Genomic DNA, 26,272 nt, shown 5'->3' with positions numbered 1-26,272 from the left:
AGAGGGGTAGACAGTTGTTGTTCACAGTGAGGAGTTTATATCCTCTCTCTGTGTGTCCTCTGTGTCTGGGACTTTTTCACCCATTTCCTGCAGAATGGAGGAGAGGAATCAAGGAGAAGAGAGTGAGGAAAGAGAAAGGAGATGTTTTGATTGTGAAACATTTTTAAAACTGTAAGAGCACAGACTAAATCCAGTCCCTTTAAAGAGTCTTAATGTCTGTATTTTGATTGTCCACAGTGTGTCCCTATAACACAACAATCCCAACTCCAAAAGAATAAGAGGACGGACTACAGTTGACACAAATGACTTATTTATACTGTGGAAGATTTGGGGTGAAATATCAAATTGCAATTTTTCTGAAAACCATTACGATAAGATTTGAGATTAATGTTTCAAAGCTGCATTGTGTAACTTTTCTGGTGGAGGCTCTGTCAAATGTTCCGTTCACTTGTTTTTCAGAATAAAAACCAAAAATAAGAAAATGAAGAAACAACTATTTTCTTCATTATTTGTGTCCAAAACCAAAATGAAAAAATGGATACGATTTGTTTTTTTCAGTTTTTGACATTGTGTTTTGATTAATAATGGTCAGTCCTGGATCAGTCCTGGTTTAGTCCTGGTTCAGTCCATATGTGGCGCAAAAGTCCAACATCTCGATCGATGTTTCTTCTGCTCAATAAATAATGTCTGTGAAGTGATGACGCATTTTTGACAGTAACGTTGCGTCTGTGAATCCGTATTCGTACGGAAGAAAGCGTAATAGTAAATTTTCATTTTCGTGATTGTAATTCTTGATGTCGTAACTTTTCAATTCATATTCTGATGGATAAAATACACACAATACGTTTTATGTACCACTGTACTCATTCGAGAATTTACGAATATTTATTTTATGCTCAAATACAGCCAAATATGCACAGATTTCTATCCTATGCACACACATATTTCTGAAAGCTTTTTTACTCCATAAATGTATGAGACGCAGAACTGGAAACTGTTATCCTCCTGTCCTGTCATCAAAACATATAAAGTTTTCATATAAATATATATATATATATATTTTTTGGAAATCGTGTTATTTTGTTAACATGATCACCTAAAATGTTTGACAAGTGCAGTTTAAGTCACGAAAACGAGAAACTCTGGTCATCAGTTTTTCCATTATTCATTTACAAATCGAAAACTGAAAAAACAAATTGGTATGCATTTTTTCATGTTGGTTTTGGAGACAAATAATTCATTTTTTTCATTTTCTTTTTCGTTCTTTCGGTTCTATTTTGAAAAACAAATGAACAAAGTTGAATGAATGAAGTTCACATTTTCAACCTGTCGAGAAGAACTGATCCAAGAACTAAAACTAAAACAAGACTCAAATGTATTTCAGAACTTCCTTGTATCGATCTAAACTACAGGGTTTGACATTTTTATCTAGTACATTTTGTTGTGTGTGGAAGAAATTACAGTACTACAAAAATGTCAGCCTTTACGATTTGCTAACAGTGATTTTAATACGGTCATTTTTATCAATATGTGCTGTTTCTTGCATTCTTGTATCTGCCCCAAGCCGTTTGTGCTGCTTACTGCCCTATCAGTCTATCTATAGGCCGAAACCATGGAAACGCAAATGTCAAGCTGTTATCAGGAGAATTTATTCATATAATTGCTAAAGCTCAAAGTTACTGGTTGTCATATGGAGATATTTAACTGTCAAAAAGAGACAATTTTTTACACTTTTTAGACTGACGGGTTCGGCCATAAATAGACAAAAGCTTCAGATAAAAAGTGCCACTAGACATTTCAGAAGTACAACATTGTCATTCTGTTCAACAAAGTGCTCCTCAGAGTTTTTAAAGAGTCTGAGAGTTTGTATTATACTTTTTAAAAAATTTATGTTGTAATGTTGTTTCCTCATCACAGACCTGGAGTTGTATTTTGTTTCATTCACATGTTTAACACACAGACCCTACATATTTAGGCTGAGTTCTTCTCTCAAACTGAAAACGCTCTGTTCCACTTCATGATGTTGTAATACAGGAAGTGCTCCACTGTGTTTTTAAACTCCACACATCTTCATTAGAATCATTTGGATAATTTCAGCCCTGAAGTTATCCAATCTCTTCTAAACAAAAGGTATCGCATCATCGACACCAGCGAGCATTTGTAAATAAAATAATGATTTACGCATACAAATCATTATTTATCTGCACCAAGATCTGTAACCTTACCAGGAGAACACGGATATAGCAAATGTTTGTTCTCCTCCGCTGACCACTGCACAATCTTCTTTCTCCACCATATTCCACAAACACGATTTCTTTGTTTGTTTCTTGTACCACGTGTGACCCAGTTGAACCTGCTGACGTTTACTGTGCCGTCACGGTTTGCTTGGAAAAAACACGTTTTTCTTGGTTCCTAAACGCTCTGATTTTCAGTATGAACATGTCAGTCGGCTCGAGATTAGGTCTGGGAACCGGCACTGGTACGGTTCTCTGTCGGCCTGAAAATGAAAAAGATGGAACAGAGCATTTAGAGCTTTGGAACTGCAGACAGACAAAATAATAAATAAATAGGATTACTCAAACACATGTGAATGAAACAAAAACACAACTCCAGGTAGGTTTTTAATGAGGTAACATTATAACATTAGATTAGATTCATCAACCAGTTTCACCTCGTAGAAACTATCTGACCTTGCAGTGTTAGAATTCATTTGCTCGAAGGTAGGCAGGTATTTGCTATTTGGTCGTAATGTATGTGTGCTGCTAACGGGGCTAACTGGTACATTAAGCTTTTCCCAAATCCTGTTTGAAAAAGGTCAGTAACGTCTTTCCCCTTGAAGAAATTCACCAAACATTCTTTTTATTCCGGCTATAAATCCTCGATCTCGGGAATCGTTGCCAACACAGAATGTATGGCTCTTCGCTGATTGCTGGTGCCTGAACTTGCACTTCCGGGGGTTTTGTGAACCGTCTAGTGTATTTTGATTCCTGACCTAGTTGCTGGAGAGAAATGAAAGTAAGCGGAGGCACTAGGTGGTGCCAGCCTGGTTATTATAACATGGCCTAAAGCTCAGACGATCAATTTTGTGTAATATAGGACCTTTAAAATTCGCGCACCTTTTTTTCATGCAATTAAGTCAAATCTGCTTTGCCCAGTAGCGATATACCAAACTGTAAAAGCAACTCATATGTGAAACAATATCTGCTGTCTGCATCCAGTAATTAAAGAGTGTTTGATTCACTGGAAAACAGTCATTAACATGCTCGGTGTTGTTAGCATCATCATGACAGCAAACTGGTGTCTGAGAGTTGTGAAAAGGTAAATTAGCAATGCATTTCAATCACTGCACACATTTTAGAAATAAAAATGTGAAAAACAGAATTTGTTAAGTACAAATTTTAGATGCCTGTATCTTTGAACTTCTTCATTGTACTAAGCACTGCTGTCTGAGCCTCTGTAGATGTGCTGTAATCGCTTAAAGGTCCTATATTCCGCAAACTTGACTCTTGTGAGCCTTAAGAGAACATAGATAAAAAAAATAGTGTAATATGGGGCGTTTAATACAAGTTATTAAAAAACAAAAGATGAATGTTGGTTTGCAAAAATATAGCATCACACTGGAGCCTGGTTATTAATGTGCCTAAATGAGGGCCTCTCCGGTATCCGCTCCTTGTTCTGTATTACATTTAATAGTCAGGGGAGCCTACGGGCCTTAAGGTTTGCAGTAGCACTAATCCCTGCCTTTTCCATAATTACAGTCACAGAAGTATTATTTAAGTCTTTTGTAAAAGCTGGGCCCACTCAAAAATACCACTGGTGGAGTACATACCCCACAGTGATATTTCAGCCTTTTAACACTGCCTGCTAATTGGATTACTATGGCACAGATTCTAGTGCTTTTTTTGTTTTGTTTTTTTGTATTCATATGCGAAAAATATTTAACACAAAACATAAAACATGCAACTTTATGATAGATTAACCTGATAAGATTTTGGGTGTATAATGTGGGACAGAGTTGGATCAAGTCGTTGTTTCTCAAGTCTTTGACCTCAAGTTTGAGTCAAGTCCCAAGTCAAATACAGGCAAGTCCAAGTCGAGTCTAGAGTCAGTGGCCCATAAGTCCAAGTCAAGTCCAAGTTGTCTGCTTTGAGCTTCAAGTCATTTCAAGTCTTTAAACCAAAGTACCGAATATATCTTAGATTATTGCAATTTATATGAGTTTAAAACTAAATTATACTTAAAAAGTCATATATATAAGAGTTGTAGAAATTCTATTTTTTCCTTTTTAAATGTCTTGACAAGATCTTAGTGTGAATAATTACAGGTCAGAACTGAAAGAATTCAGATTTTAAAGTGCCTCTGTATTGTACTTTTTACTGTAGTACATTTGAGGACACCACATCACAGTACTTCACAATACTTCAGTTACATCCAAAGTAACAAACAGAAGTGGGAGAGACATGTTCCAGTTTGTTCCTGTAAAATTAATCACCACATGTATTAACTGTAAAAAGAAAAATATTTTCAAAAAACATATTTTTTAGGAGAAGCATCAAGTCTTCTCAAGTCACAGGCCTCAAGTCCGAGTCAAGTCCCAAGTCATTGATCTTCAAGTCCAAGCCGAATCCCAAGTCTTAGTCCATTTTATCAAGTCAAGTCTCAAGTCATAAAAATAGTGACTCAAGTCTGACTCGAGTCCAAGTCAAGACCAGGTATTTCAAGCAAATGGCAGATTAGACAAAATGCACAGAATGACCACTAGGGGCAGTCAAAGCAAAACATTTACACTCATTAGCAGGAATTTTGCTTTAAAGGGTCCATATTGCACTATTTTCTGATCTGTGTTATAATGTTGTTTTGTCCTCACAAACAGACCTGGAGTTGTGTTTTGTTTCATTCACACATGTTTAAAGCACAAACCCTGCATATTTAAGCTGTGTTCTTCTCTCACACAGAAATGTGTAATATAGGAAGTGCTCCACTGTGTTTATAAACTCCATACACCTTCACTAGAATCATTTGGAGGATTACTACCACTACATGACATCACAAAATGAAAGAGAGCATTTAATAATGCCAGATTACTCAAACATGTATGAAAAAAACCACAACTCCAGGTATGTTTTTGAGGCGGTAACAACATCATAACATGGTTGAAAGTTTAAAGATTGGTGTCTGTTTGTGAAACAGCAGCCCCAAATGACACATTTTCTATTATGAGTCAAAATATTATTAACATTGTGATCTGCAGGTTGCATTTTGGGGTTGGAACTTAATAAATGGGAGGATTTCAAGACACTTCACTAACTTTCCACATCTTTCTTTGCCCAGCCTTGAAAAGTTCCGCCTCCTTCCATGAGCAGAAACGGAGCCTTGAACGTGCACGGGTGAGTGAGTCAGAAATGCAAAATTGCTGCGCTAAAGAGACAAAGCGTAGAGAAAAGACTGAAAAACTTAATCTTATTTTCATAGCCCAACCCCGATCAGTGTTAAAGCTTAAAAAAATCATATATACTGTGTTAAAATATTAGGAAAGCTTTATGCCTCTGATATTGTCATCCATGAGTAATGATCACAATATACATTTAATGAAATTTACCTTATCTTAGTGTGCCACTTCCATGAAAACACAAACCATGCTTCATACGTTCGATACATACAATTAATGCCATAACGTGGAAGATTATACATGCCTTTATTTTAGTCACACATTGGGCTAAAAATTACATACTGTGGCTTTAAATCAGGGCTCCTCAACTCACATGTTATAATTTACTGTACTACCAAAGACTGCATGAATAAACTGTCTACTTGTACTAAAAAAGTAAGAAAAGCAAAGATAAACTACAGTGAGAGGCATAATTGCACATGATATTCTATCTTAGTTTGGCACAGTGCTCGTCTACAATTGAAGAGCCATCCAGATTAAAGATTAGAAAATTTCCATGTATGTCATGAAGAACTTTGCATATTCTTTTCATCTCTGAAATACATGAAACAAAGGACTGCTGTGAATCTTTTTGAAATAGTTAAAGAGATGAATTTAATGAAAAAACCTCAACTCAAGCAGCTATAACAACTCTGCTGTATTTTATTTTACTATTTATTTTTTACATTTTATTCATTCTTTTCCTGTTCAATTATTTTATAGTTGTACCTCTTATACATCCTTCGGAAATTTACCTTTTTCTCTTTACCTTTTTGCTTTTTCTCTCTACAGACAGAGGACTACCTGAAGAGGAGGATCCAGCGGCGCCCAGCACGTGCAGAGCTCATCAGAATGCACATCCTGGAGGGTGAGGGACGAGGCGTGACCCTGTCTGTCCACACTGCACCTGCCGATAGGTGCTGATGCTGGTTTGACATACAGGCTGATAAAGTCCACCTGTGTTTGTGTGTGTTTGTGTGTGTCTGTGTGTTTCAGAAAGCACAGGAGAAGACTCCGGGCTGCAGAAAAGAGCTCGTCTGGCGGATGATCTGAATGATAAAATCTCCCAGAGGCCCGGGCCCATGGAGCTCATCCACAAGAACATCCTGCCCATTCACAGCAGCATCAGGACGGCCTTCATAGGTGAGGCTGGCCTGCTTTACCTGACTCATACTCTTACAAACTCAATGGAAGTAGCTCAAGAGCTGTAAGAAGAGATTGTAATGCAGGAAAAGTTTATATATTTACAATCAATATGGGACCTGGAAAATCATAAAATCTGTGTTGCCCATTCCAGTCTAGCCCAGTCTAGTCCAGTCTAGTCCAGTCTAGTCCAGTCTAGTCCAGTCTGGCTATGATTCTGTTGTAGGGAGTTTTATAGCTCTGATGACGTGAGCAAAGAGCAAAGATAACAAGGACTGAGCTGGCAGTGTTGGACTGGAGCAGCACAAAAACACAATTTCTCTATCACAGATGACAAGACAGAAGAGCATCAAAGGCAACTGAGAAATTAGGGAATAAAGTTTTTGATGGTCCCAGTGCTCACATTATTTGTTTAGAATTATGACTCCTCCACATAGGGGGCACATGACAGTAACAAACCTATTTTTATGCATATAGTTTTTCTTACTTTATGTATAATATTACAATTTTGAATATGTTCTGCAATAGTATATCTTTCATAATTTATGACTTAAAACGTAAAATCTCTCAGTTGCCAGTAGAGGGCACTTGGAGCCCTAATATGAAGAATCTGAGGTTAAAAACTGCCATCTATGTGCCATGACAGGTTTGATTACCCATATTCCTAAAACACAGTTGAAATCATCATGTTTAACATTTCACTCAATTTTTTATTTGTTTTCCCAATTTGGCAATTTTTTTTTATTTTATAATTTTTCAAAATTATAATTTGACAAATCAAAGTATAAGAAAATTTTGCTAAATAATGTTTGAAGTATCAAAAAAATAAAAATTGTTTCTTGCATGTAAATTGTGCCAAATTTTTTTGAAAAAATTCTCCCAGTTTGACATAATCACGATGGAACTCTTTACTTTCTGTAATTTCCAACTTATTTGTCAACTACTTCTTCTCAAATTGCTTCTTAATAAAACAAATTTAGGTATTATCCCTCCAAATTAAGTCAAAATGAGAGAAATATAAAAACCTGTCATACCCTGTAGATGCAATTTTGCGGTATATAAAACAATAATAAACATGGTAGACAGTAAAAATGAGGACACTGGTCTCTGTAATACATGGATATTATACAAGAATTAGACGAGCCATCAGAGCAAAGATAATTTCTCCTGGCACAGACGGACTTCTCCTTTTAAAACTACAATCAAATTATGAAATACAAACTCTGTGTCTCTCTGAACAATTTTTTTTGCCCTTTTAAAATTAATTGGCGCAACATGTTTCCAGAATCGATTCTTTCTATACAAACACAGTCGTGAGAGAAGAGGCATCCATCCATTGGCGTTGATCGGGTTTTTGTGCCGTCTTTTACACCAAACGCGGCGCTTTGATTGGACAGCTGATATTTCAAACAGCTGGACGAGGGCTCACGGTTGCACATCGCCGTTGCTAATTACGAGCTTTCAATTACATAAGTGATTGAGCAAGCCATTATGGAGACGTGAGATGTTGTTACAGACACTAGCAGATTATGCAGCCCGCAAGATGTCGCGTTTGATTCATGCCTCATTATTAAGGCTGCACTCACGCCATTAGCATTGTATTAGCATTAACACGCAACAGACAAGTGTGTTTTCAGTGGCTGCTGGTTTTACTGTGAACTCTCAACAGTAAAAGATGCACTATGGAACTTTCTTATTATTGTTGTAAACCAATTTTGTAACTTTTGGGACAACATTGAAAAAATGTATAAACTATTTTAATCATTTTTGACACAGTAAAGATAGATATATGGTATAAGCAGCTCTTTTTACAACTTTATATATACATTTCGATAGCAAATTATAAAGTATGTGTACCAAACATCATATTTGTGCAATTTTGTCAAAAAATAATCCCAGCAAAAAAAAAAAGAAAAAAACCATACCGTATTTTTCGGACTATAAGGTTCACTGGATTATAAGGCGCAATATCAATAATGTTGAATTCTCCTGTCTAGTTTCATACATAAAGTGCATTGGATTATAAGAAGTGTTGGGGAGTAACAGATTACATGTACCGGAGTTACGTTATCACAGTACAAATTATGAGTAACTGTATTCAGTTACAGTTACTGTTTCAGTGAGTAGTAATGGGATTACAGTTACTTTGTTGAAATAAAAGGATTACATGGCGGTATTTTTTTATTTTTTTTAAATTTTTTGTAATTCCACTCATTGCCGGAAACTAAACCAGGTCTGAACTGAATCTAAACCAGGTCTAAACCAGGACTAAAACCAGGACTAAAACCAGGACTAAAAACCAGGACTAAACCAGGACTAAATCAAGACTAAACCAGGACTAAAACACGTCTAAAACCAGGACTAAACCAGGACTAAAACGGGACTACAACAGGATTTAACAGGACTAAATCATGCTGCGTGGACGTGTCTCCTTCTCTTCTATCAATAATATTTTTAATACGGTTAAGTAAAGTCTGGGCTTTTCATTTTCTTTTGTCAGACAAAACATCTTATGTTACGATGTCCTCGTCTATGCTTCTCTACAGCAAATTAAGTAATCCAAATCCTATTTTTACATCATAAACTTTTTCTCAGCTCAAAATCCTTCCGTTGTTTTAGAAAACACTTCATAATCGTTACCTCCGGCTACACTCTGCTCTGCTCTAGCTCCTCTCTCTCTGATTGGTCAAAATGATCACATGATACACGAGTCCACGCTCCATACATATGCTTGTGTTCATTTGCGTGTGTCCGCGGGAGAAAGAGCACTACTGCGCATGCTCAATCAGCCCAGAGCCACCGGAAGAACCTCACCGGGCTAAAGGCGAATCTGGAGTCATGCGCCATTGAGCTCGGCCCATTGACTTGAATGGGCAGCCATTTTTAGGTCCCCGGGGCTTGGGTTGAACCTGCACACATACACCTCATCTTCTCAAAGTCCAAAAAGTCATGAGACCATTTATCATTGTAAGCTTTACCATGAAAGCAAAAGTCCACTCCGGCCTCTGATAGCTGTGAAAAGTACTTATAACCTCATCATGGTGAATAATTGGGATGCTCTGGATTCATAAGGTAGTGAGAAGTAACTTTAGTTTAAACCACTGCAAATTGCTTAAAATAGTTCAGTTTTTTTAACATTTTTAAGAGAGCAAAGGTCTATAGAAATATCAATACCCCATACTTCCTGGAGTGGGAGGGAGTAGACAACCAATCTTTTAACGAAAAAACATGAAAAAAGTCTCACTTACAACTTGTCTGAACTATCTAGCTTTATTTAACCCATTAGCTTTTGTTCCCAGCTGTTACTTTAGCAGTATCATGTTTACAGTACAATATATTTAATCTGTTTTTACAGTAGGGCGGTGTGTAAAAATAAACTCGTGCAATAATTCTCCTCTCAGTCCCTCCTGCTCTCCTCCTCCTCCGCATTGTTGTTAATGAGTAATTGAGGACTAGCAGTAAAATCAGGTACAGCACTTGTAAGATCAAATTTAATGGTTTTTTATATAAATTAGACTTATTTTATCTGAGCTAAGTAATACTTTTGGTGCTTCGACTGTTGATTCTGTAAAAAGCCGCACTGTTTCTCAATCCATTATATAGATTATTCTCCTTTTTTACGTGGAAGCAGGCTTGTTCGTTTCTGTGTTTCAAGATCTTGTGCCACAAGATCTCGAGAGACAAAATTGCCAGAAGATAACAAAAATTTTCTTGGGAGATTTTTTTCCCCCTTGAATTTACCTTTGGCTTGACAAAAAAGAATTAAGAGCTGGTGAGTTATACAATTTGAGAAGCTGCAGTTCCCAAAAACAGTGGTACAATGACCTCTAAAGTATTACATAAAACAAATAAAAATAGTGAAAATAAAATTGTGAAATGGATTGCACTTACTGGTACTTATCTATTACAATGGCAAAATCTCATCTTTTCACGTTCTTTTGGGCTTCATCTCGTGATGTGTCTTGTTTCATGAAAATTTGGTCTCGTCCCACTCCTAGTCTCTCTGATTGGTTAAAGGAACAGTTTGGAATTTTGGACATAGGGCCTCATTTCCTAGTGAGCCAGAGTGTTGGAGACGTGTGGAGACACTTTTTAAAAATATTCCATGCAGTCCTTGTATTTGTAGAGGTCACTGGTGCTAGGCTAGTGCATGTCAATGGCCATAGTTATCCTGCCACCAAAAACAGTCTTACACACTCCACAAAACACCCGAAGCAAAACAATTATAGCACCAGACTGTTGATGTCAATGTCTGTGTTGATAGAATAATTTTAGAAGCAAAACTGAACAGGAGCAGCGAGTTGTACTTACTGACAGAAAGCTTAGTAGCGGCGGACTGATATATGAGAAAATAGTTCCTCAGCATGCGGCGATTCATGCGATGCAAGGTTAGTTTTATTTCAAACATTATTTTATCAACATAGACATTTACATCAACAGTCTGGCATGATAATAAATTTATTTCAGGTGCTATGTGGAGTGGTTAAGACTGCTTTTAGTGGCGCTAACTATGGCCACTGACATGCACAAGCCTAGCACCAGCGACTTCTGCAAATACAAGGACCGGATGGAATTTTTTAAAAAGTGTCTCCACAGGTCTCCAACACTCTGGCTCACTAGGAAATGAGGCCCTATGTCCAAAATTCCGAACTGTCCCTTTAACCAATTAGAGAGACTAGGGATGGGACGAGACCAAATTTTCATGAAACAAGACACATCACGAGATTTTAATCTGCCTGTCAGTCACACCCTCTGAAACCTGGGAGAAGAGAGGCAGGTAAACATAAAGTGACACCTGCGTTTTTTCTATATCTGAAATTTTTTTTTTACCCATACATTTTGTTGCAACCTGTCACTTTACCAGTATGATGAAGATAATATGTTTAATCGTTTTTTACTGTAGGGCGGTGTGCAGAAAGAAACCACTGCAACCCATGCAATAATAATTCTCCTCTCAGTTCCTCCTCCCTCCTCCTCCTCCTCCTCTGCGTTCATGAATACGTTAATATCTCCTCTCAGCTGGGTCCCACACTCTAACACTGTATCCTAAACTTTTTTCCACCATGATGCACCTGCTACAAATGGATGTTCCACAAGTTCAAAACGGGGTCAGCTAAATTATGATTGGCTCGGTGCGCACGCTTGACAGACAGGAACCCAAGACGTGTCCTCTTTCACTGTCTCATGATCGCCATGTTAATGAAAGTAATTATCTCCCATTAGGACAATTACAGGCTCATTTAGACTCGTTAAAAGGGTAGCGCCACGCAAAACTACACAGCCGTTTGTCATGTGTTGTGGGTGTCGCTACAGATTAAATGACCCCTGGTTTGACCTTTTTCATTACTGTCTGCGGATTGTTTTTAGAATGCCCTACAAGGATGAAAAGAAGTGTTATAAAGCGGCCCTATTATGCTAATAACTTTTCAGAGATTTTATGTTGTTGTTGTTGTTGTTTCACCACAAATTTCTCACCTGAAGTTTAATTTGGAGTGCGTGTTTGTGCAGTCTTTAATATCTTATTTTTAAGATGCCATATTCCACAATCCCCCATTGCTCTCTGCTTTTTTGTTGTCCAATTTGTGATAGGGGCAGGATTCGACTAGCCTGATTCATCAGTGGGTTTCACTTCGTGGAAATTGTCTAACATTGCAGCATTAGGATTTGTTTCGCTCGACAGTAGGCGGGTACTTTTTAATTTAACCAGTTGCTGCTATTTGGTCATGACGTATGTAACGGGGCTAACTGGTATATTAAGCCTTTCCCAAATCCCGTAGGAAGAAGGGCAATAACGTCTTTCCCCTTGATAAAATTCACCAAACATTCTCTTTGTTCCAGCTTTAAATCCTCAATCTTGGGAATCGTTTCCATCACGGAATGTACAGCTCTTCACTGATTGTCTGGTGCCCGGACTCGCACTTCTGGGGTTCTTGCAAATCGTCTAGTGTATTCCGATTCCTGATCTAGTCGCTGGACAGAAATGAAATTGAGCGGAGGCACTAGGAGGCACCAGCCTGGCTAATTGTTGTTGTTTCACCCGTAAATTTCTCACCTGAAGTTTAATTTGGGGTGCATGTTTGTGCAGTCTTTAATATCTTATTTTTAAGACGCCATATTGCTCAATCCCCCATAGCTCTCTGCTTTCTTTGTTTGTGAGAGATGCAAGATTCAACAGTGTTAAGTAGTCAGTTTGGTACAAATGAAAAAAAAACATCAGCTGCTAGTGTTATGTGCAGTTATCAATAGGAGTTAAGATTTAAAGTTTGAAAATTATAACAATGATCCACGGGTGTCACAGATTATTGCTATATAGCAGACATAAACACAATGTCTTAATAATAATAAAAATAATGATAAGGTAAATTTGTATATGCACTTTCAGAACAACAAGACAGAGGATACAGGACGTCAGATGACAACAGACCACAATACATGATTTTTACTGTCTTCAAAAATTTTAAAAACAAAAATGGTCCATTCAAACAAACATATTCCTTACTTTACTAACGCATTTCTAGTATCGTAATTATTCACTGCGATGAGTTTATAAGCACTTTGCACAACTTTCAGAGGTCAGAGTGGAGTTTTGCCATTGCCTCAATGCTGACAACAACTAGTATGCTAATAACACTTACAGAAGTCTCATTTTGACTTCAAGAGCTGCTTTTACAATATACCTGTAGTGGGGCAAGGTAAGTTTGTCTTTATTATGTGAAGAAAATTGGGCACAAATTGTAAAATGTAAACATCTGTCCGACTACAGAGAAAATATACGTAGAGAGACCAGATTTTCAAAATCAAAAACTGGGACATCCCTTTTTTGGGTTGATAGGTAATAATAAAATTGTAAAACGAGTGCATAATTAAGAAAAATAGTAATGCACTTGGCCCATTTTAAGCAGGTTTTCTGTATTTTATCTAAACAAATAACAATTTATGCTTCTCTTTGCTGTTGGCAGGGATCAGATTGGTCAAAAATAGAAACACCTGGAACATTTCTTGTAAAAAACTGGGACAAATCACTGGTTTTGGATAAATCTGCTGGGATAGGAAACACAGGGCTCAAAACTGGGACTGTTCCCGGTAAATAGGGACGTCTTGTCACCCTAAATATACATAAACTGCTCAACTACAAGAGCGGTCTCATTCTTTGCTGAAAACAAATCCATGATCAGCATTTGTGACGATCTGAAACATTGCTTGTAAGCATCTGGAACTTTCTTTATATAGTTGTAGTGCAGCAATAAAGCCTCAAATGAACCACCTCTGTTATAAATCTGAGCTAAGGAAAATACCTAATTGTGTACGTGCAGTAAGTTTAGCGTGCACATACACACTAAACTTATTGCTTTTGCTGTTGCACTTGATCAGCATATTCAGTTTTTGCTGTTACCAACTTGGACTTTCTATATTTATATCCCTCTCAGTCAAATGGCGCTATCAGATATTAGCTTGCGAGTCCAGCTACTTGATGGATGCGTGGTAGTACAGACGCGCAGGTGTAATGCAGTAAAATCACATCAGGTTATCCTTCTCTGTCAGCTCCACACAATAAGCAAAACCGCATTACAGCTATTTACCGTAACAGCGGAGGAGCCTGGAGTCGGACCGATCAACATATCAACAAAATGCGTATCTGTACCGTGTTATTTCATTACAGGTTTCAGATATCGCGCGTGTTGTCTTTTCATCATAGCCCACAGATGCTAAATGAATGAGCAGAGGAGTGAGGTAGTGCCCGCAGTAGCTTCAGTAATTCAATAAAGTGTGAGAATGATCTGCTGCTGTCCTTGGGAGCCTGGCAGGTGTCCGGACTCCTCAGATCCACAATAATGACATGATGGTATGTTCAGGGGAGAGGCTAATGGGGACATCATGGAGCGCTGTGATCTGACGAATGCTATTTTTCATGTTCTATCCTGTAATCCTGGTATCAAGGAGTTCTTAACATATTGTAATATTAATACAGTACATTGCGTTTGACATCCGCTGAAGGGTGTTTTACATGTGTGCCTATGAGGGCTGGATATCATTAAGAAGTTGCACATATGATACATACCTCAATACAAGGGCAGCGATACGATATGTTTTTCGATACAGTGCACTTTCGATTCAGTATGATATATTTCAAACTGATTCAATAGTGATTAGTGAAAAAGAAAGGCTAAATCATGGCTGTGATACTAAAAGTCTACTAAGTTCGGGCAAAGTTAATATAAAAAACACACATTTTTCTCATCATAACAGTAAATATCTCAACACAATTGTAGCTCTTACACAAAATAATATAGTAAAATATACCTAAAAATATATATATATCGTGATATATACGATACAGCAGCCCGCAATATTGATACTGTAGCATTAAACGATACGATCCATAGATATTTCAATATTTTTGCACACCCCTAATGTCTATGGTGGGATGTTCAGCAGTTGCTATTGTGACAGAATTCACACATTCACAAACACAGTCAAAAAAGTTTTAAGACTTAAAAAAATAAAAAAAAATAAAATGGGTTTAAACACATTTTCATGAGCTTGTGATCAATACAAGGGTTCATGGTCCTGTTCAGGCATTTGATTTTCAACAGTCACTTTTGGCTAATGTCTAATTTCCCCGAGGTCGTTCCTACTATGTTACTCACAAGTTTGATTGATAGAGTTGACAGGGTGTCATAATTCCTAATATGCTCCAAATTTGCCCATAACCGCTGACACAACTTCATTTGATGAGTGACGTCATACTCACTTAGTCCACCACTTTACAGAGTCTAATGCATTGTTTCCCAAAGACTTTGTTGTGACAAAGTCTTGTGAGGTCTGCAATATACAGTTCTGACTATACGCCTGATATGAATGTTGCGCTCTCCTCCTGCACCCCGGACTGGAATGCGGTACAAAAACACAAACAGGTCCACCTATCTCATAAGAAATGTTGAAATGTTAAATCATGATTTGTATAATCAAATCTTTTTGTAATCATATAATTGACTATTTTGTTCCAGTAATCCTGGTTCAATTGAATACTGAAAAGAAAAAGAAATGGGCTAAATTTAATGTCCATATAGGCGACTTATGGATCCTTTTATTGCTGCTTCAATGACTGTTTTTCATTGTTTAAAACTTGAGTAATATTAATTGTTCAGAGAGACACAATCATTCAGTCAGCAATAAAATATCCTTATTAATGTTCAGTAATGGTCAAATCCACCTTTATTTTGTGATTTACCAATAATGTCTATTGACTTGGGTCGCAGAGGTTTGTGACTTTTAAAATATGGTTGTTACTTGCAAGTCCATAAATTACTCTGTTTTACTAACATTTACTGAGATTCAGAGAGAAAAGAACACGGAAAGAAAAGAAAGAGACAGAAAAGGCGTGCAATTACAATAACAAAGACTGAGATGCAGATTTGTACAGGACTTGTATTATCACCGGACGTCTGTGTTTGGCAAAATATAGTAGGAAATTTGTGGCGTAATTTTGACTTTACTATTACAGACATGGTGTATTTGCACGGAATTAAGATCTCAGGCATCCTCCGCAATTATTATCACCAAAGGTCCACAGGTAACGCTAATCTCGTGCGAATAGGACTTACGGCTAAAACACATACTTTCGCTCAATACTCACTCAAAACTCATGATGATAACCCACTAGCAAATATAAACCAATGACTGTCAGTACACACAGAGTCTAAAGCTTGCTATAATGTACGCAAAATGTGTCTTGCTTAGTTAAATCTTCAATCAAAGTTTCTATTTCAGTTCCAGATTTTTCAAAGGCCTCAGATGACCTGTCCTCCGCTGACGAGGACAGTATTGACAGCCCGGACTCCCCTCTGCCCCCTGGGACCCTCACGCTCACACTGGCCCCCTCTGATGTACAGGTAACAACAGTTTGTCTGTGCACTATGTAGTCATGACTGCTTCTCACACACTATATTATGTATAGGATTCTACTGACTCGCCTCTGAAGCCGACCGCACCGCTGTCTACGTGTGTCAAGATCATAACTGCTGAGGTATTGGAATTTACTATAATAATGTGTCGCATAAGGGTGAGGAAAAATTCAAAATGGCAGATGAATTTGTTAATCTTTCGCAGAATAAGCAGAAGATAATCTCTGAGCATTGCCTCCAAAAACACAAGAAACCCAAAGATGATAAGCCAAAGGTATGTCATTTGGATATATACTGTCTTCACTTTTTATTCCGCGTTTAGACGAGCGTTTTCGGGAGCAAATCTGCATGCATACGTTGACGTGAAAGTGTGTGGAATTCAAATGGGTATGCATGCCAGGCGACTAAGAGGTGACGCTAGATGGTGATGATGTAAACGTGTACGCAACGTGAGCAGATCTGACCAGAGTTTTGTGTCTTGGGCAGTGTAGACGGAAACGCTACGGCGGAGTGTGTTCAACTTTTCCTTTCTGGAGGGTGGTTTCAGATTTTTGCATTTTTAAACCCAAAAAATGCCATCACTGTCTAAACAAAAGGCACTTCCGATAAAATATTTTGTCATTTTTACCTGCAAGCGGTCTCGTGTAAACAGGTCCCAAGTTTAGAAAAAATGTTTGAGGTTTTCTTTCTTTGATTTGGCAAGGGTACAAGTTTTCCATCTAGAGTTACACAGATATAGTAGTCAAATTTGAGAACTGCAGCTTTAAAGGGCCCATATTATGCTATTTTACACTATGTTCTGTGCTATAATGTTGTTAATGTCGGTTATTCAGATGAAAAAGCTGAAGTACCATGAGTACGTCCCTCCAGACCAGAAGGGGGAGAAAGAGGCTCCTCCTAAACTGGACTCCTCTTATGCCAAACTCCTCCAGCAGCAGCAGCTCTTCCTCCACCTGCAGATCCTCAGCCAGCAGCAGAGGCACCAGACCACGGGCCACACCCAACCAACCCTGTAAGTAATCCACAAGGAAGAATGATCGAAATCCTTGTAATGGACTATATTTATGTTTTCTTTATAGGCAGACAGATCAGGACCAATCCAAGTCAACTTCAGTACTACCTGCGGGCGAAACTTTGATCACCAATCTCACAGCACCAGCAGAGGAGAGCACCAAGTCTGCCAGTCTGCCCCAAAACCTGGATGAACTGAAGGTATATCTTTTTCATATTTGAAACATATAGACTTAAATGTATTCTTTTAGTAGGAGCAAAATGGTAGAAAAAGTAACTTTAAGTAGATAGGGACATATTATATGAGAAAACATGATGCATTTTTGATAGGCAAAAAGCTTCTGTATCAACAAGTCAGCATCAACACTGTCAAGTTATCGGCGAGTTTTAACTTTTCAGAGTAATGGTTTGGATCCATTCAGTGACTTAGAGTAAGATGATGAAGTCATGTCAAAACAATTAAATGCAAAACTTACTTCAAAATAAGACGAGCTATCTCATGACAGACATACGCAACGCAACTGTCAACACTAATGAGCGGCTAGACTGACTTTTTGCCTTCCAGCCACTGCGCACATGCTGAAAAACTGGATGTAAACAAAAACGTTTTTGCAATGACTGTACTTTTATCTACATAGAAGATGCCTCAGAAGTAAATACAACCATCTACCATCTGAATTTGAAACATTAGCAATCATTTGATAAGCTTAATAATTTCTGTTAATTTCATAAAGGTATTGACAAACGTATCTAATACTAATCGATACTAAAACTAGTATCAAAACTTGCAACAATCGATCATGGAAAAAAAAAACCTTTCCTGAACAGTTTGATCTTGAGTTTTATGAGAAATAGTCTAAGATCACTTAACTAATAAACAAATACTTTGAATTTGTGTTAAAGATTGATATTAACATGATCATTTAGCTATCAAAATCAGTACTGAGTAAATATTTTTTAGTATCGAAATCGAGTTTGAAAGTTTACTATTGTGAAAACACTATTACAAGGTGTGATGATTCCAAAAATGAGAAATAATAAAATAGATATATTATTGATAGTCTCCATAAGCTCTCAAATACAGTTGCGCACAAATAAACCAGAGCTGATGTTTCTGAAGAAAGCTGTCGACAGTGAAAAGCACTTCCGCGACAGTGATGGATAGCTCCGTCTTACAGTTTTCTCCGCCGTTTCCCATGATCCTTTTCTTTCCTCCGCTTGCATTATCCTCACCTCTGCGCCCCCATTCACTCCTTCACCTTCAATCTCTCTCCACTTTGTCTCCTGTCAGGTCGCTGAACTCAAAGCAGAGCTGAAGCTGAGAGGCCTCCCCGTGTCTGGCACCAAGAGTGACCTGATCGAGAGGCTGAGGGCGCACCAGGCGGGGGGCAGTGCACGCGCTCAGCCTGCAGGGGGGGCCAGAGAGACGGGGGCGGAGGGAGCAGTGAAGGCTTCAAAAACAGCTGTGAATGGTCATCTGGTACTGGGTGAGCAGCTGTCTATGTTTGTTGGACAGAATGGTAAAAGACAGAACTGCTAAAATAAATAAAAGTGATTTCTTCAGCACTGATATCTGTCCATGCATGTCATTTTATTTCCTCTACTCAAGCTACTTTATGTACATCAAGAAATCCATACACACACATATTCATATACATACATAAATGAAGTGTCTTGCCCAATGACACAACAACAGTATAATATGCTAGTAAGTGTATTTGATCTTCCAACCTTCATGTTACTGGGTATCTGGTTCAACTAAGGCACGGCCACCCCAACCATCAACATGATTTGAGTCGCCAAGCTTAAGTGTAGTGATTAAAATCATATTGTAGATTGGAAAGTTTTTCTACTCATGTTGGTGCTGTTTTCCCAATGGGCTATGATGTAATTCAGTCTCGCACATACATTGTACACACTATGTTTTATTGCAATGATTATTTGCTAGATTTTCACTGAATGTATCAGAACTATGAATGAACTCATATGGAATGTAGTAAATAAAAAATAAACTCAAGGCTGGGACACTGTCACACAGGACTGTGGTTAAGGCAAAGCAAACAGTTAAATGAACACTTAGGTAAAAGGCTGTAAAGTTTTCCATAACAAACTTGAAACTTGCTTTAGATTTTAAAAATAAAAAATATCCAACCTTTGCTTTGAACTCTGGTTTGCATTCTTGGCATTTCTTGACCCTGACATGGCACACCTGAGAATTGAAAACCATTTCAGGAGACTTCTTGAAGTCAACAAAGTTAATTAGGCTACTTTGAGGATCTGAATATTAAAAAAAAGTTATTCAACTTTTTCTTGACTTCATAATTCCATATATCTTGCATCGTATATTTGATCTCTAGTGTTGTAAATTTCGAGACCGGTCTTGATTTTTTAGGGGCACAGAGTGTTTAAGTGCAGTACAGTACAATTTATCAGATAAAATGGAGATAGATTTCCAAAAACACTGATATATATGTGCCAAAATAACTGTAAAATACAAATAAATATAAAAAATGAGGTGGTCTTGATTTGGTCTTGATGGGCCGTGGTCTTGGTCTTGTCTTAGTCTGGACCTTTAGAAGTCTTAGTCCTGTCTTGGTCTCGACCCTCAGAGGTCTTGATCTTGACTTGGTCTACGGACCCTGTAGTCTCGGACAGGTCTTGGTCTCAATTAGTGTGGTCTTGACTACACTGTTAATCTCTTCCATATGTATATGAAATGTAGAAAGTAGTAAACAAAGAAAAAACACTGAATGAGAGAGTATGTCCAAACTTTTGACTGGTAGTGTAAATAAAAAAAAGTGATATAATATGATATGACATACAGTACCTTTTTTTTTCTTTTTTCTCTGTAGCTGTCAAGTCCAACAGTTCCACGTTTCAGATTAAGAATTCTGCAGACAACTGTTCCAAATCTGTGTCCTTAACTCCCCTTGAAAACTCCACTCTTATCACCGAGACAAAAGTGTTTAAAACAGAATTGGTAAACCTGGCTATTTTACATTTTACACACATTCCAATCACGTTCAACTCTTAACTCGCTTTTGCTATTTCTCTATCCAGCCTGACCTTCAACCTGCCCCTACTCCACAACTAAACATCAGCATCAAAGAAGAGCAGCTGAGCCCAATCCCAGCATCCATTCACGTACAGAAATGCCAGTTCGTGATTCCCGCTTCAACGCCAAAAACACCAACTCCGCCTGTCATGTTGGTGGATAAAGACTCCATGTTGCGTCAGAAGGACCGTCAAATCGAGGAGCTTAAACGGCTGCTGTTGCACAACCAGCGTTTAGTGGACATGCTAAAAATGAAGCTGGAAATGAGGAGGAGCGAAGAGCAAATGAACACTGAAACGATTCTTCATTTGAGAGTAGCGCCCCCAGATAAAAGTCAGTCTGAAAAGCAGCCATTGTCCACAGGTGAATTTCATGTTAAGGTTAAGGAAGAAGTTGTGGATGACGATAATCTGGAAACTTCGGGACAACTCAGCCCGAAGTTAACTAACGGAGAACAAAATGGCCGACATCAACAGGCAGTTCACAGGCTTTTGCTTCAACAACAGAGCAAACTGCGCAGTCAACCGCAGGCAGTTCAGATGCACGATCAGAGAGGAGAGAACCGCCACAAGCAGGAAAAAGTGTGTCAGGAGAGGAAGAAGAAAGCCTCCCGACAGCAGCTAAGAGCGGAGCAGGATTCACAACAGATTCAGCTAAAGCAAGAGATAAGACTCAGCAAAGACTTATCTCAGCAACGGCAGCCCACAGACCAACAGCACATTCAAGTCCACACCAAGATAGAGCTACAACAGCCAAAACAGGAAACTGCACAGGTAAACAAAAACAACGGAGATCAGTGATGAGCTGGTGGACTCACAGACTGTATAAAGAAGTGGACTAAGAGTGTGACGTCGCCCATAGCGTTCGACTCCAGTCAAATGAAGCTCACAATTCTAGTTGTTATAGAGTAGGATGACCAGATGCCCCTATTTACCCGGGACAGTCCCAGTTTTGAGCCCTGTGTCACCTGTCCCAGCAGATTTATCCAAAACCAGTGATTTGTCCCAGTTTTATACAAGAAATGTCTCAGGTGTCCCTATTTTTGACCAATTTTATACCTTCCAGCAGTAAAGAGCAGCATAAATTCTCCTTTGTTTAGGTAAAATACAAAAAAGCAGCTTAAAAATGACACAAACACATGGAAAATGTGACTATACTGACTCACATCAGTGCCGAGTGCATAACAATTTCCCTTAATTACAGACTCATTTCACAATTTTATTATTACCTACCACTTCAAACCAGGGATATGACTCGGTTTTTTATTTTGAGAATCTGGTCGACCTATTATAGGGGCAAATATGGAGCCAGGTCCATATTAGGAATAGGAAACTATTTAGTATTTATGTACAAAATAGTGAAATAAAAATATCAGGAGAGCAGGTTAATATGAACCTGTGGCCATCCCGTCAGATCTCAGAAGCTAAGCAAGCCCGGGTCTGGTTGGTACTTGGATGGGAGACCTGGTCGTTGTGTCCTCAGGCAAGACATTTCACCCACTTTGCCTAGTATGAAAGTGGTGTGTGCGTGAGAGATGGTGGTGGTCGGAGGGACCGATGCCGATTGGCAGCCGTGCTTCAGTCAGTCAGTCCCAGAGCACCTGTGGCTACAATAGTAGCTGACCACCACCGGGTACGGAGTGAATGAATAAAACTCATTTACTTACGAAGATTTTAAGAACAAAAAGACAAAGCTCACTGCAGTAGTCACAGAGATATTTTCAAATATAAAGACAAATGAATGGAGTCAGAGTTGCCCCCATGAACACTTCCTATTTGGAAGGCAGCAGCTAGTGGGTGAGCTATGTTCATTTATACATACAGTCTTTAGGTAGACTATTAGAAGAATAACTAGTCTCAAAACTGCTTACTTTTATTCAAACATGAACAATTAAACACAGCCAGTCAAAAGTTGACTACCCAATAGTTTTTATATGTAGATTACTCGAGTTTGTGGTGTTATTTAAATATTTCTTATATTATGCCTCAAAATTAGGTTGAACCATAGACTGTATATATAAATCGACATGTCTAATGCACTAGCCGCCGCGGTCCAAATAGGAAGTTTGCATGTGGCTCTTCTGGCTCCTTCTGACTCTGGCTCCCATTGACTTACATTGGAATATTGTTGTCCCTCTCTCTGTGACTGCTGCAGTGAGCCTCGTCATTTTGGTGTTAAAATGTTCGTATCAACCCGCTCTACATGATCCTGTTTTATTTTCTCACTGTTTTGTCAGTCAAAAAAATCCTTTTCATAACATAGAACCTGGCTCCAGATTAGCTCCTGTAATCACTAGGATCGCGAGCTTGAGCACTGAACACACACACTGACTTAGTCCACTGTTTTTATACAGGCTCTGGCTTGAAGGTTAGTGTGGAGACACAAAGACATATCTTTATAAACTCAGAAGTGGCCTCTGGTGAAGTTTTCACCTCATTTGTGAAGTCTTGTCTGTACTATTCACCCACAACCCACTGTCCACTGTAATATCTTCACATATTTATTTATTTTAGTATAACTTGGCAAAAAACCCATATATATAGATTTTAGAGCAAGTTTAGAGCAAGTTATCCTGCTAATCTGATGAGAATGTGAAAGTATTCCATTAATAATCTTGAAAGCCAGAAAATTCATTACATCACCTTTATAACTAAGTATACAGCCAGAATAATGCCCTGTAAAAAGATCAGTTTGCTGAACCCATCATATAATATTCTTGGTGCCTTCCAGTCCAATATTCATTAAAAAGTGTCCCTCTGTTTTCTCATTCACAGGTCTCTCCAGTGTGTTCTGAACAGAAGCTCAATCACTTACTTCCATTTGATCTGAAGAACAACTCCACACCAGCGATAGTCACTGACAGCAACGGAAACTACTTCCTGATCACACTGACCAACCACGTCGCCGAAAGCCAAGCCCATGGGAACACATCTAAACACATCACACTGCAGGTACTGTAGGTTTATTTTGTTTATTATTTGGTGATTAGACTGTTAAATTTCATTGCGGTTGATTTTTGTTCTGATCTCCCCTCAGAGATTACAGTGGTCTCCCTCCAAGCTCCCAGGACACGGCTCTGTTCAGCTGCCTCGTGCTGATAATGAAGCCAGAGCCATCACACAGCCCAGCACAAAGGTGAGATTTACATAAAGATTCTGTTGCCTCACACAATGGGAAATCAACCTGATGAAATGAGTTTGCATTAGACAAACTCAACAGGGGCATTTACACACATTTAGTCAGACACATGTTTGTTCTGATCCTCTGCAGAGACGGCTCAAATGGAGATGAAAGAATATGAGGCTTTACAGAGTGCAGCTGACACTCTTCCAAAAGTAAAAGCAGAGAAGTCGAGGCTGCTGCAGAGTTGTGTTCATCTTGTGTTCTATGATCCTGTCACAGTATTTTGTGTATCAAACCTCAGGCTCAGAGCAGCAGCAGAGCAGTCAGTCACAGTCAAAGTCCTAGAGCGTCACAATAAAGTATTCTGTTTGAGACTGCACAGACTGCAGTTCTGATAACAGTCTGACAGCAGCCTCATGCACATTATTATTGTTTTGCTAATTAGTTTGAGGACATGCACCATTACAATGATTTATGTGCTTAATAGGCTTCATGCAAAGGGCTAATTGAGACGTGTTGTGTGTGCGTGCAGGTGCGCTGTGTGAATAATATGGAGCTTTAGTGGAGCAGAGTGTGCTGTTTACTGTATAGTGCTGCCATCAGCAGCCTTCAGCGGAGCTCTCCAGGATCTCCATCACACTATTAATAGTGAGCTTTAGCAGAGCAAAGTCTCTCTGCTCCTCTTCATGTGTGAGTGTGTGAGGAGGATGTTTGTGCAGCCGCGTGTGAAAGATGTCATTAGAACAAACAGTCTGAGGAACAGAGATGGAGCTGTGTGAGGCTCATACAAACACTGTCACTGTGTTTTCATAACTCCAGGCTCAGAGCGCAGGACTTCAGCAGAGCAGAGGAGCACCACAGCACCAGCAGCACCAGCAGCACCAGCAGCACCAGCAGCAGCTCAGGGAGAGGCCGTGTGAGACTGAGACTGAGACTGAGAGCCCAGACACTACCGGGGACTCAGCTTCTACTCTAAACGTGAGACACAATACAACAGATATTCACATTACAATCATGATATTACAATTATATTTCTCTAATTTCTCAACAGAAAATATGCTCCAGTCTGGATTTCCTTTTCAGTCCTGTCTCTCCGTTTGAATCCTCATCTGACACCAAAGTATGTTACAAAATTATACTGAAAGAAACACAAAATATATCACTGAAGATTTTAAACTTAAAAAGAATCAGTATCAATATCATATTTTTCTTCAATACAGGACACAGAAGCTGAAGACTTCATTGACATCATACTGAAGAAAGGAGGTAACATGTACCGCCACTTAGCTACACCTTTATACTTTACACAATCTCTAACACGTAATAATTATTTTCCAGACATTTCCAGATTCAAACCATCTCCTGATCCAGCGTTGGACCACCTGCACCGCTCTTCCTCATCCTCACCCCTCCTCCCTCTGCCGTCACCCACCGCTGCCCCCTGCCTTGACCCCAAGAATACTGCACCCTCAGCACCTCATACGTCTCTGGGCCCAGCGGAGCAGAGAAAGACCGGCCGACTGGAGGACTTTTTGGAAAGCACTACAGGAAAGCCTCTTCTCGGAGTGGAGCCTGGCGGGCCGCTGACTCTGATCGATGACCTTCACAGTCAGATGCTGTGCACGGCCAGTATTTTGGACCACCCGCCCTCCCCCATGGACACGCTGGATGCAGAGCCGGAGGGGATGGACTGGCTGGACCTCACTATGGAGGAAAACACCACCAAGGATTTACCCAAGTTAGCCTCGCCCACGCCCCCTAGTGTCTTTTCCACGGACTTTCTGGATACGTATGACCTGGAGACGGCCTGGGACTCATGTTTGTAAATGTACAAATCCAACTCCAAATGCAATTCACATTACTTCAGAATTATTTGGTGCACTAACTTTTAGGCTGGGGGTCTGTTATGTCATTGCTCTGCCTGGAATGTTCCACAGTATAACATTAAACTGCTCTAACTTGCATTTATTAAATAAAAATAAAAATATTACATTTTTTAAAAATTACCTGTACTTGGTCTGGTTTTGCCTCCATGAACATTAGGAAGGTTTAATGCCATACTGTGAAACATTCCAAACAAAGCAGTGACATCTCCATGGAGACAAATATTTCAGAACTTCCACCAGAGAAGTTGCACAATGCACCTTTAAAGCCAAAATGGTCAGGAAAGCAGAGAGAGTTTGATTATTTTCATGCATTAAACCTAAATTATTAACTACAATGTTATGAGTGCAGTTACATTTTCTCAGTTAGAGTTACCTGAGTAACTTAAAAAAAAAAAAAAAAAGCACTGTACTTTTACTCCTACTTGAGTTTTTAATGAAGTAAAAGTATTCTTAAGTAAAAGTTTTGGTGGCTCTTTTCACTGTGAGTCTATAAGAGACGAAAGCTTCATGTTGATAATATGAAATGATTTGAACATTTGTTTTTCTTGCTCTGCTCGTTCAGATATGATTGAATTTGTCTAATTTTTGAGTCTTTCCTTTGAAAACACCAGATTTTATGCATTTTTTTAATGTTTTGTCCTTCAAATTACAAATCAGATGTCACGTCCCAACAGGTGCTCTTTAAGATCCTCTTACTTGAACAGTAGTTTTCCCAAATACT

At 38.7% G+C, this 26,272-nt stretch overlaps 1 protein-coding gene across 1 annotated transcript in view; it reads left to right on the top strand.

Moving 5' to 3' along the window:
- LOC110155767 (myocardin-related transcription factor B-like) overlaps positions 1 to 26,013 on the top strand; it is a 32,239-nt gene extending 6,226 nt beyond the window's left edge. Inside the window, exons 3-18 of the mRNA XM_055152744.1 lie at positions 5,332 to 5,387; positions 6,221 to 6,296; positions 6,425 to 6,571; positions 16,343 to 16,464; positions 16,530 to 16,598; positions 16,682 to 16,750; positions 17,310 to 17,488; positions 17,556 to 17,688; positions 18,779 to 18,974; positions 20,340 to 20,467; positions 20,548 to 21,315; positions 23,317 to 23,493; positions 23,579 to 23,677; positions 24,485 to 24,643; positions 24,717 to 24,785; positions 24,886 to 26,013. Of these exons, the coding sequence (XP_055008719.1) occupies positions 6,281 to 6,296; positions 6,425 to 6,571; positions 16,343 to 16,464; positions 16,530 to 16,598; positions 16,682 to 16,750; positions 17,310 to 17,488; positions 17,556 to 17,688; positions 18,779 to 18,974; positions 20,340 to 20,467; positions 20,548 to 21,315; positions 23,317 to 23,493; positions 23,579 to 23,677; positions 24,485 to 24,643; positions 24,717 to 24,785; positions 24,886 to 25,491 (2,937 nt within the window). The 5' untranslated portion in view covers positions 5,332 to 5,387; positions 6,221 to 6,280 and the 3' untranslated portion in view covers positions 25,492 to 26,013. The remainder of the gene's footprint in view (positions 1 to 5,331; positions 5,388 to 6,220; positions 6,297 to 6,424; positions 6,572 to 16,342; positions 16,465 to 16,529; positions 16,599 to 16,681; positions 16,751 to 17,309; positions 17,489 to 17,555; positions 17,689 to 18,778; positions 18,975 to 20,339; positions 20,468 to 20,547; positions 21,316 to 23,316; positions 23,494 to 23,578; positions 23,678 to 24,484; positions 24,644 to 24,716; positions 24,786 to 24,885) is intronic.
- The last annotated feature ends 259 nt before the right edge of the window (positions 26,014 to 26,272 follow it).

The sequence above is a fragment of the Boleophthalmus pectinirostris genome, unplaced genomic scaffold, assembly GCF_026225935.1.
Source record: "Boleophthalmus pectinirostris isolate CB_2022bp ecotype Guang Dong unplaced genomic scaffold, ASM2622593v1 HiC_scaffold_17, whole genome shotgun sequence".
NCBI classification, from domain to species: domain Eukaryota; kingdom Metazoa; phylum Chordata; class Actinopteri; order Gobiiformes; family Gobiidae; genus Boleophthalmus; species Boleophthalmus pectinirostris.
This window is presented reverse-complemented; position numbering and strand designations above follow the sequence as displayed.